The sequence below is a fragment of the Seriola dumerili genome, unplaced genomic scaffold (assembly GCF_002260705.1).
Source record: "Seriola dumerili isolate Sdu_G_001 unplaced genomic scaffold, Sdu_1.0 BDQW01000138.1, whole genome shotgun sequence".
In the NCBI taxonomy this organism is placed as follows: domain Eukaryota; kingdom Metazoa; phylum Chordata; class Actinopteri; order Carangiformes; family Carangidae; genus Seriola; species Seriola dumerili.
Window position 1 is genome coordinate 5,943,159 of NW_019174393.1, and position 11,441 is coordinate 5,954,599.

The following is an 11,441-nucleotide window of genomic DNA, read 5'->3' on the forward strand; positions in this document are numbered from 1 at the left end:
TGGTCATTATTTGTGCAACGATATACAAACACAAATTTAATTTAGAAAAGAAAAACAAGCCAAAGTGTGCTGATTACATGGCAGTATTAAGGGAACATTTCGATATTAACATGCACAATTTAATAGGCAGTATCACATGAAACATCGAAGTTAACTTCCCTTTGGTTTTAGGTTTAAAGTGGTATCTTGTAGAAAGGTAAACATTGAAAACCGTTAAAAAGTGCACTGATTACTGACTGAATCTTTGGTTTGAGGTTAAAAATGATCAAAGAAATTAAGGGAAAAAATGCATTCACAACAATTTAGATCAGATGCTTTTGGAACAGGACAAAGTGCATTATACTCACAGACACTGCTGAATTAAGATTTAAGTCTTCCCTGACACCTTTTAGTAAATATCCTATGTTTAAATAACTGCTGTGTAAGATCGTCCAGACAGCAGACAGAGGAGGCAGCTTGTGAAAAACATTACTGAATGTTTCCAGTATGTGACCTGAGGCAAGCAATTGGTAAAATCAACATTAAGTTATCCCGACCTCTGATTCTGTCACTGGTTAAGTCGTCGCACTGACCTGGCGGTGCATGTGGACAGGTTTCTCTGGGTCATGGCTGCAAAAGACATGAAATATCAGTCTGAACCTCAGCTCTACAGAATAATCCTTTACTGTAATATTGTGACTTATTGTGTAGACGTCCCTGTTTTCAGCTCACCTGAGAAGTCCAGCTCATAGCTGAAGTTCTTGGCGGTGAATTTCATTATGCCTGATGGGTTCTGTTGGTACTGGAGCTCGATGTCCTGACTGGAAATGCTGCAGTGACGATATCCCTGCACGACACAGAGAGCAGCACCGAGGAAATGCACGTAAGAAACGTACCGTTAAAGTCTGGCTAGCTCACAGAATGCTTGTTAGTCTTTATCTTATTGACTGTTATTTACACATCAACAGAAGAAATGAGTGTCTTACTTTGGAGTAATCCTTCCATATTCCACCGATATCTTGGAACTGCCATCGCGGCATCGTGCTGGAACTGAAGAGCAGAAGAATCAAAGTTGAAAACACTTACAGTGGCATACACATATTTTACAACTACACTCTACACACACTGCTGTTCAGTGAACTGAGCTGGCCAGGCTATGCAGATTTGGTGTAGAGCTGATATAGATAATATATTGTATACTTTTATGTAGTTTTTGTAATTTGTAAAGCAAAGGGAAAGTCATGTACCCCTTAAATTGTACTTAATTTGTTCATTAAGAGCTTTCTTAAGTAAGGTGCTTTTAAGGGCTTTGGTTTACGCCCATTCAAATGAATGGACAAATAAGGGATATTTTGCTACTGGTTAAGGTGTCTGGCATGTTTTCAGGAGTAAATTGAGGATTGCTGTGTTTTGTATATTCAAGTGTTCTGGTTTCATGGTGAAATGTTTCTCCTGACCTGCTGTTCTGTTGGTTGCCGTAGTTTAAAGTCCTCCTCACTGTTCTCGTAGTCCCGATTTGGTTATTGACTTGACACATTCCTATATATATATAAAAAAAAAAAAAAAAAGTGTTGAGAATGTGTCCGTTTTGGTTCGGCAGAAGAGTAGCTTAGCAGTTGTCTGCCTGTGTGTGTGTGTGTGCGTGCGTGCGTGCGTTACTTGGAAAATCCAGCGTGTACGAGTATCTCTTGATCTTAAAGTGTAGCTGGCCCTGTGGGTTCAGCTGGTATTGTGTCTCAATGGCAGTGCTGTCAAACGAACATATCTACACACAAATAGAAACAGGCACAAATAAATCCACTGTGGAGAGGAATACACATAATCCCTGAAGTGCAGAATGAGATTCTGTGCGCCAGCTGAAAGCAGCTGTACCTCAACACACTTCATTCTGAATTCATTACAAAGAATTAATCATCTTAGAGGTATTTTCAATTTGACCACTAGATGCCACTGCTGACTCTGACATTATTTACCAAGAGACAAAAAGGAAGAATGAAAGTTGAATATCTCTATGAGACAAAGTTAAGTTTCTGCTTCGACTACTTGAAACTGTTGGATGCCCTACTTACATGTGCTTGGTATTCTGTCCATTCCCCCTCATCTCCCATGAATTCCCACTTGTAGCTTCCATCAGCGGGCTGGGAGGAGGAAGCTGAGGGTAAGACTAAGGTGGAGTACAGGCTGCAGAGAAATGAAGACACCATCACACATGTTCAAACCGATATAGAGGGGCTTTTAAGGGGCTTATCTGCAGTGAGGCTCCATGAGGATTCGAATATTGCTCAGAGGTTTTTTTACTTTCCTAACTATCGTCTATTCATCTAGACTCTATATACTGACTTAAAATTCTGTTTGCTGAGGCTGTTTGTCAGTGGACAGCTCAGTAGATTAAGGCTGATCTATTTGGGGTACAGAAGATGCAAACAGTCGATGCAGGGAAGAAACATTTTTGGAATCCTCTTACCTCCCGGTGCTGGAAGTGAATTTTGGTCGCCTGCGTACATTCCTGCACAAACCTGTGATGCAGTTTGTTTGGGTCATGGCTGCAGAGTCAAACACCATCAGTTAGATTTAGCTCGGTAAAGACACATTCATTGAAATTAACTAGCTCACACAAGCAAAATCGCATACTGGAGAAGTCGAGTCTGTAGCTTGTAGAGCCCACTGTGAAGGTGAAGGCTCCCTGAGGGTTGAGAGTGAACTGATGCTCAATGTCTCTACTGCTGATTGATGAGGACAACATGGTGGAGCCCTGAGGAAGAGGAGAAAGGGGAGGAAGACTAATCAAGTCTGCACATGGAGAATTTGTCAAAAACCTAGACCATCAAATGAATCTGAGGCTTCATGCCAAAGATGCTCCTCACCTGGGATCCATATTCACGCCACAGCTGATCGTCTCTGAAGTACCAACCCACGTCCTGTGTTTGGCCCTGAGGTACGAAGCTCAGTCTATGAACGTTTAGACCTGTGTTGTGAGTCTGCAACTTATCAAAGTCAATGAACACCGGCCTGTGAAGACACACGATTCAGTTTCAGACGTTTTTTAGCGGCGTCAGTGATGTAAAAACTGACATTAGCCAAACCTTATCTGCAACTTTACGATCCAATATTTCCACATTATACCTAAGTGCTTCCTGAATACAATACCTGAACTTTAAAGTGATTTTTAAAGTTAAAATCACATCACTAACCCATGGCTAGTGTTGATGGTGATTCCTTTAGCTCCAGGTTGGCAGTAGTGGGTCTCGATCACATGGTCATTATCAATTTTGAGCCACTGATGTCCATCTGACAGCTGCCACTCATAATGTTTCCCACTGACTGTAAAATAGAGGAACAAAAGTTCTTGTTATAGATGTGTGTTCTCTAAAAAAAAAAAAAAAAAAAAACCCCTGACAAACACAGGTGTCCAGCTGTAATCCAGCCTGAGCCCGGTTAATGTTTGACACTGACTGTTTATGTCTTTATCTTTTACTGGTGCAGGTGTGGCGATAATTACTGCTGAATGTACTTGTATCATAGAAACATTCAAATGGCAACCTAAATATTTTTCCATACATTACATACAAGCATTTTCTCTAGGCAGCGAATGAAGAAGGGAAGTATGTAGAATGAGAGCGCACCATAACCTGGGCTGCAGTGGTAAAGTAAAGGATGGGTGAACCAACCTTACTTCAGCTACTCACGCAACTCAAACACTTATACATTATATATTATACTTTTACTATTATATAAATAAAAATAAAAATTACTATAATTAATTTGTTTAAACTTCTCAAATAACTGAACAGTTTTACTTAGATGGAAAATATGTGCTTTGTTTTTTTCAAATATTTCAGTCTTTTGTGGTTTTTAGAGAAATGTAATTACTACCTGAACTAAACTGACTATATTCTTGCTTTCAATTCATTGTTAGTCGCTGAAGATAAGAGAGAATCAGCTAAAAGGCTCAATCGCAGGCCTACAAGTTAAAACAGTAAAAGTAAAACAGCAGGAACTTCACTTGTCTTGTGATACAGACCTGGAGTCTCCTGGAAACCCCCTTCATCTTCATTGTCCTGTAAGACACAGATAGAAAGAGTGTAGAGAGCACGAAGACACCCTTGAAAACTTTAAGGCAGATAAAAATCAGTCAGACTGATCCAGTAATCTAGACTCACCATGCTCTGAGGAAAATACACTGTAATAACAAAAAGGCAAATCAAACAAACAGCGATAATAATGTCTTTACTTGCGGTTTAGATGAAAACTTTATATCGTTTCATTAAAGTCCCATTTACTTACTCGTACTCGGACATCGATGTAAAAAGTTTCATTTCACAATAAGCGACGTCTTTCACTTTCGTTTTCGTGCTCAGGCCCACAAGAGTGACGTCTGTGATCACAGTGATTTACGGTCATTACAACTACTTTCTTTGTTTTGGTAGATGCTAATTACAACATTAATCACAGTTTGATAGTTGTGCATTTACATTTGGCCATGTGAGTTTTCGTTTGCATTGTACCAGTCAGACAGTACAGCTTTACTTTACATAAGGGACACAGTAGATGAGTTACTGGGTGCAGGAAAACTAAACTGAAATTCACCTGTGTCTTACAGACTCAAAAAAAACCCAGGATGTTTTTTGTTAAAATTTGCAATTGTGTTTTTTTATTGTCCATTACATGATATTCAAAAGCAGAATACATATGAGGCAAAAAATAAATCTTCCAATACTCAGAGAAAAATAATATGAGCTGAAGGACTGTAGATCCACAATCACAGGGATTTGATTGAATAATGCAGCCACCTGAGTTACAGCTTCAGAGGTAAAACACCTTGAAGGTCATGTGCAAAATGGCCTTCAGTTTGCACTATATTTGGCTTACAGTCAGTCACAGCAGAAAAGGCAGTGGGTAGATATGTAAAAAAAACATGTCTGATCATTTATGAAATGTGTGTGTTTGTACCATAGTTTATTTTCTTCCTCAGATTTAGCACCCTGAAATAATTGCATCTCTGTGCTATGGCAGTGTGTAGGGAGTAATGTCGTTTAATGAGACGTATCAAAGTGGAGATCATGAAAAATTCAGTTTTTAAGACAAGCACTTTAAACAATAATTTCTAAAAAGGCAAATAGTAAATAAATAATGTACTGTGCACATTATCTGAGAGCAGGTTTGTCAGGCGGGGTGTGTGTTAGTAAACTTCAAAGTGTTTTGACACCATCTACTGTGGCAACCAAGTTACAAAAAAAATAAAATAAAATAAAAACACAGCAGCCTTCAAGATAATCAAAACGTATCCTCGTCTAATTTAAACACAATATTCAAAATCTCATTATAAGGCCAATATAGATCCAAATCCGATGAAAGCCAACAATAAAAAGTAAGCACCCAAATAAATGAATCCCAGATTAATGGTATTAATACAGTATTGCACAAGGGTTTGTGGATCGTCCTGTGGAGGTCAAAATCCTCTATGATGCTCACACCAGCACACGTCTGACCTTGCGGATGTGCTTTGTCTTGAGGTTGGTTTGGGTCATTGCTGTAGAAAACAACAGTAATAAAAAACAGAATGAGTGTATGACATCTGACATTCTTCTTGTGGACTGTATTTTCTGCTTATAATAATAGGTTTAACAGCTAGAGGGTTTAATTCGTACACTTTCAGGTAACACACTTCACCCAGAAGCAGCTCATTAATTAACACGTTAAATTGATTTTTAAATTAATGAACTTTGAACAAAAATTGTGTAAAAATGACAAGTTGACGTTTTACTGGGGGTTATGTGTGGGACTATATTGCGTTTCCACATATCCAGTCTTTATGCTAACCTAAGCTAACCAGCTGCTTGTTGTAGCTTCATTGATCTTTGCTCACAAACTCTCACCAAAAATGCAAAGTGTAGCCTAGTGTATCTTTAAGTCAGTGCATGTGTGTCTACAAGCTAGCATGCAATTCAACATACAGTAGATGAGGAATAAAATTTCTAATGATAAATTAATATTAGTATTTACTTGAGCACAAATTGAACAACAACCTTAAAATAAAATGTCACTATTTTCTCTTCTTACAGTATTTAAAACGTAACCTAACCTTTGAAGTCTAGACTGTAGGAGTCTCCCTTCACTTGGAACACCATGCTGTTTTGGGGGTTTTGCTGGTATTTTCTCTCAATGTCATCACTGGTTACTGAGCATTCAGTTTTAGTGCCGCTCTGTTGAAACAAGATCATTCTTGGTTGAGCTTAGCATTATTATGTAGTCACAAATGAAGTCTATGAGATGATCATAACCTCAACTCCGCAGATAACTTACCCTGCATTTGAAGCTGTGCCACGATCCACTCTTTCCTTGAAACTGCCACTGTGGTTTGGTGCCCACAGAAACATTCTTGAGAGCTGAGACTACTTGAGAAACTCTGTAACAACATCATTTTGGAAAACATACTTATTTGCTATCTTACTAAGAGTTAGATGAGAAGATTGATACCACTCTGATGATTGTACGATAAATATAAGGCTAACCAGGTGCTGGCTGTAGCTTCATGTTGTAGCTTCAGTGGTATCAATTTTTTCATCTAACTGTCAGCAAGAAAGCAAATTAACAGATTTTCCAAAAAGTCATACTGTTCCTAAAATTATCTTAATAATTTTCAAATATTTATTATTAACTAGAATGAAATTTGATCAGTTTGGTCAACAAATAAAATCCAAACTCACCCTGCCCCTGTTTGCAGTTTTCGGTACACTGGTCGACGAGTCACTTTCCTCTTCTTCTTTTTACTCACCTGTCGCATTTCTAACAAAAGACAAAACAGAACAATGAGGTTAGCAGCTGAGAAGGAACCAACAATGTCCTATATATATATAAAAAATTGGAAAACAGTCAAAAATGAACATGCTGTGAGTGTATCCTTCACCTCTGAATTTAATTTCAAGGGTATCAGAACCGATGTTGAAAGTGAAAGAGCTCGATGGGTTACTCTGAAACTTCCGCTCTATGTCAGAGCTTTTCACGGGGCTGGGATTGCCCTTTGAATCCTGTCCAGAGCAAAAAATATATATCTTACAAACTGACAAAGAAGACAAATAAATCGAAATATATTCAGGATTTTGGTTCAAAGCTGTTACCAGTCACTCTTTAAATCTTGGTGTATTTGTGGACACACAAACAAAGCTGAGAAGCCATTTACCTTTTCTCCATACTTATTCCACTTATTACGCAAAGTGCAATACCAGGTCCACTCGGTGTTGCCATCGTCCAAACGTCTCACTCTCAGGCTCTTTCCATACACTCTCATTCTGTTAAAATCTATGCTCACTGCCCTACAGAGAGACAGATAAAAAGTGTAGAGTGGCTCTGCTCAAAACTGTGCTTAAAAAAAGGATAAGACTGGTGTCACTGAAGATTTTGTTTTATCGACAACTTCTATTAAAAGACCAAAACCAATAATGTTTTTTCTGAGGTTCTCAATACTTTCCTAACCCCCGTCACGTGTTTGTTTTTCTGGGCTTTGGGATATGTGAAGCATTGTGTGACCTGGTTTTGAAAAGTACCGCATAAATAAAGCTTCACTTACCCACTGACTGGACAATAATCAAGCAGACATTTTAAGCTCTTACCCGCATGGTGTGTTGTAGAGTTTAATGCTTTTGGTATGGGGCAGGCAGTACTGAGCCTCGATTATGTGATCATTATCAACATCCATCCAGCCAGTTCCATCACTCAGCTGCCATTGGTAGAATCGGCCATCAGTAAGGACTGGATCTGGTGAAAAGAAAGAAGACACAATATTTGACAGGAAAAGACGGAGAAACCTCAGAGCAACAGGGTGTGGTCCCTGAAGGGAGAGATCCCTCCTTCAGGATCAACAGAAAGACATACAATATGTGCCATGTATACAGAGTAGACCGATTGAACAGTATTAGCATTACAATATGGAGAAACAGAATTCACAATGTAAAGTACCTAGGATATAATATGAAAGAGTTTCAGGGAAAATATAAAACAGCTCCTCACCCAGTCAACACCTTTCTCTTTCCCTCACCTCTAGATGTTGATTGATCCGAAGCCCTGCTGCTTGCATGAGACCCCTCGCTTCCACCTTTGGGGTGATTCAGTTTACAATTCGACCCATATTTGCAGTTTCCGTTCAGGGCGTACTTGCAGACGTGCCTGTAAGGGCACCTCTTTCCATCCCGACAGTGGCCACTGTTGTAATACTTGCAGGGCTTCTTCACAATAGACTTCAAAATGAAAATATACAAGGGTTTTCATCACTAGAGGTAAATATACTTATGTGCTGTGTGTCCACTCGTCACTTCTCATTGTGTTTATGAAATAGATGCTGTTTCCAACATCGTCTCTGTCAATAAACAAACCTGACAATCGTCCTCTACATCTGAATCCTCGTCACTGTTTGACTCATCGCTGATCTGATCGTCAGAGTCACTGGCCACAGTAAAGGTCTCATTTTCAGAGTCTAGGAAAAAAAAATAGCACAACATTGGGAGAGAATGAAACACACAATCATATGTTTACACGTTTAGTGGACGCTTTTATTCACAATATCCAGTGTCTGATATACACATGAAGCAATGTGGTGTTCAGCCTAGACATGTGTATACTTCACTGTTCACACATCTACCACCTAATACATTCCTGCACGCAACATTGATATACACTGTATGGCCAAATGTGTATTAATGCTATAGCATACAATGACATTTTAGACAGCAGTTTGTGGAAGTTTGAAATGCTGTTTCAACATGACAATGCCCCCCATACACCAAGCAAGGTCTGTAAAGAAATGGTTTTTCCAGTTTGCTTTGGAAAAACTTGACTTGCCAGTTCAGAGCCCTGACCTCAACTCCGATCGCCAGGAATTTTATGCCAATAAATAAAGGTTTCTAGATCATGGCACCCTTATGATAACACCCAGAGAGTAGTACTGTCCACATGTACTGTAAACAGTCAGTTGGTGGAAATTATAAAGTGGTGAAATATAATGAAGGTACTGATGATTACTGATGTACTTAAGACATAAAAATCACTTGTTCTATCGCAAAATTGGTACTATCAATGATTAGCCTACATTATAGTTGGTCCTGGTGCACCAATGTATAGGAGTAGCCTATCTGGAGTTTTAACCACTAAGTTTCCAACCAAGGGGTCAGGCCCCTCTAAAGGTCACAATATAAATCTTATGACTTTTGAGATAATTCATGGGGCAGGAAAACATAATTTTCTCTAATCTATGCGTTTATGGGATGGTTTACTTCTTTGGATCTCTAACAGTTATTTAACTGAAACCATCTGAGAAGGGGATTTCTCTTGTCAAGAACTCAGATATCTGACTAGTGACAAGGGTTCCCAAAATAGACACAGATTTTTGTAAGGGGTCACACAAGCCAAAGAGGTTAGGAGCTGCTCATTATAAAACAACAATTCCCTCTAACATGTAGTGGAGAAGTATCATAAAATGGAAATACTCAAAAACAATCGTACTTGAGAAAATGTAGATGTTACTTTGCTCCACTGGTGAAAAGAGGGCAATATATATATATTTTGTTCTGTTTTTTAATTATTAGAATCTGTAGTTATTCATTTCTTGTATTCATTATATACTACTACTGATGCTTTGATTATTTGATACATATCATTTATACAAATGAAACAAGAGCATGGCTCCTTCAAGCCGCTGGATCCATGGATGTATTATAATACCTTACACTGCCAGAGTTGCCAAGACCGCCCCGCTCTGCTTCTGATTGGCTAATACAGTTGGTTAGGTTCAGTGTCTGGTTAGGTTAAGAGCGAGAGCTGCGTTCCTCTCATACCATTGGTAGGTGAACTTTATTACCTCCAACTTGATAAACCGCATCCACAACAATTCCCCAAGTGTATTGACTTTAAATTTTTCTCCCCCCCCCCCTCACAGCATTGCGCCGGAATACTTTAACCCTGCTTCATGCTGCCTCGGCTGGCTAATTAAATTGCATACTTTGTGAAACCATGACATACAAGTTGGAAAATAGTTGATAGATAAAAGTTATATTAATATTCATAATGAGAAATTAAAGTAAAACATGATTTTTATAATACAAGTTTAGGCTATAGTTGAACGTAAGCCCTGTAGGGGCTTCATGAAAAACGAAACTGAAATTGTAAAGTCATTCTACATAAACAATGATCACCACTTCTGATAAATCTGTGTATCCGACTGAGAGATCAGACTCGCGTCATTCCTATCATAGGCTATTAGAAAAAGGCATTTAATAATTATCCTGATGGCTTTGTTTTCATTTGATCTACTTTGACTCTAAATGTCTCATACAATAAATACACACAGTGGCCACAAGAAGCTCGCAAAAAAGTTGCATGTGGTTTAAAGGAAAAGGGCAGCGAAACACACACATGAAGCCAATAAACCCGCAAATCAACAATAAACACACAGTCAACGCTGCAGAGACAAACAAAAAGCCATGATGTGTAAAGGCTACTTACCGGGACCTGTCGCCATTCTGTACACTGCAATATAAAAGGTCTACTTTCGTTTTCATTCTCAATACTTCAGACCAACCACTCCCATACAACATGAATTTTTCCCCGAGAGGCTGATTCTGCTGAAGGCCCATCCAAATTAAGTACTACTGTCCACATGTACTGTAAACAGTGAGTAGGAGGAAACTATAACGTGGTGAAATATAATGAAGGTACTGATGATTATAGATGTACTTAATGATATAAAATGATATAAAAAGTACTATCGAAAAATTGGTAATATCAATGATTAGCCTACATTATATGGTACATTATATGGTCCTGGTGCACCAATGTATAGGAGTAGCCTATCTGGAGTTTTAACCACTTACTGTTGGGTAGTTAAGTTTCCAACCAAGGGGTCAGGCCCCTCTAAAAAGGTCATAATATTAATCTAATGACTTTTGAGATAATTCATGGGGCAGGAAAACATTTTTCTTATCTATACATTTATGGGATGGTTTACTTCTTTGGATCTCTAACAGTTATTTAACTGAAACCATCTGAGAAGTTTAGAGGGGGGGGGGTCTCTCTTGTCAAGAACTCAGACATCTGAATAGTGACAAGGGTTCCCAAAATAGACACAGATTTTTGTAAGGGGTCACACAAGCCAAAGAGGTTAGGAGCTGCTCATTATAAAACAACAATTCCCTCTAACATGTAGTGGAGAAGTATCATAAAATGGAAATACTCAAATACAAGTACCTAAAAATTGTACTTGAGAAAATGTAAATGTTACTTTCCTCCACTGTTGAAAAGAGGGCAATATATATATTTTGTAATAACCCTGTTTTTTTAATTACTAGGATCTGTAGTTATTCATTTCTATTATCTATTATATACTACTACTTACACTTTGATAATTCGATACATTTGATATATACAAATGTAATGTTTATACATCTTTTTTTGAAATGTTTGTTAATCAATAT

General features: G+C 38.3%; 2 protein-coding genes across 2 annotated transcripts; both read right to left on the bottom strand.

Annotated features, from left to right (window-relative positions):
- Window positions 1–23: 23 nt before the first annotated feature.
- On the bottom strand, window positions 24–4,329 carry LOC111224671. Its single transcript, XM_022749248.1, has 13 exons — window positions 4,264–4,329; window positions 4,140–4,159; window positions 4,001–4,037; window positions 3,171–3,300; window positions 2,844–2,988; window positions 2,611–2,731; window positions 2,444–2,522; window positions 2,049–2,160; window positions 1,639–1,744; window positions 1,437–1,518; window positions 966–1,029; window positions 712–826; window positions 24–609 (listed from the first exon to the last, which is right to left on the bottom strand). Coding segments are annotated over exons 1-13 (1,074 nt in total). The 5' UTR covers window positions 4,265–4,329; the 3' UTR covers window positions 24–547.
- A 277-nt stretch (window positions 4,330–4,606) lies between these two features.
- On the bottom strand, window positions 4,607–10,552 carry LOC111224847. Its single transcript, XM_022749528.1, has 10 exons — window positions 10,474–10,552; window positions 8,349–8,449; window positions 8,015–8,213; window positions 7,590–7,734; window positions 7,160–7,292; window positions 6,887–7,007; window positions 6,687–6,765; window positions 6,283–6,385; window positions 6,062–6,182; window positions 4,607–5,509 (listed from the first exon to the last, which is right to left on the bottom strand). Exons 1-10 carry the CDS (start codon window positions 10,487–10,489, stop codon window positions 5,448–5,450), a joined length of 1,080 nt encoding a protein of 359 aa, XP_022605249.1. The 5' UTR covers window positions 10,490–10,552; the 3' UTR covers window positions 4,607–5,447.
- Between the last annotated feature and the right edge of the window lie 889 nt (window positions 10,553–11,441).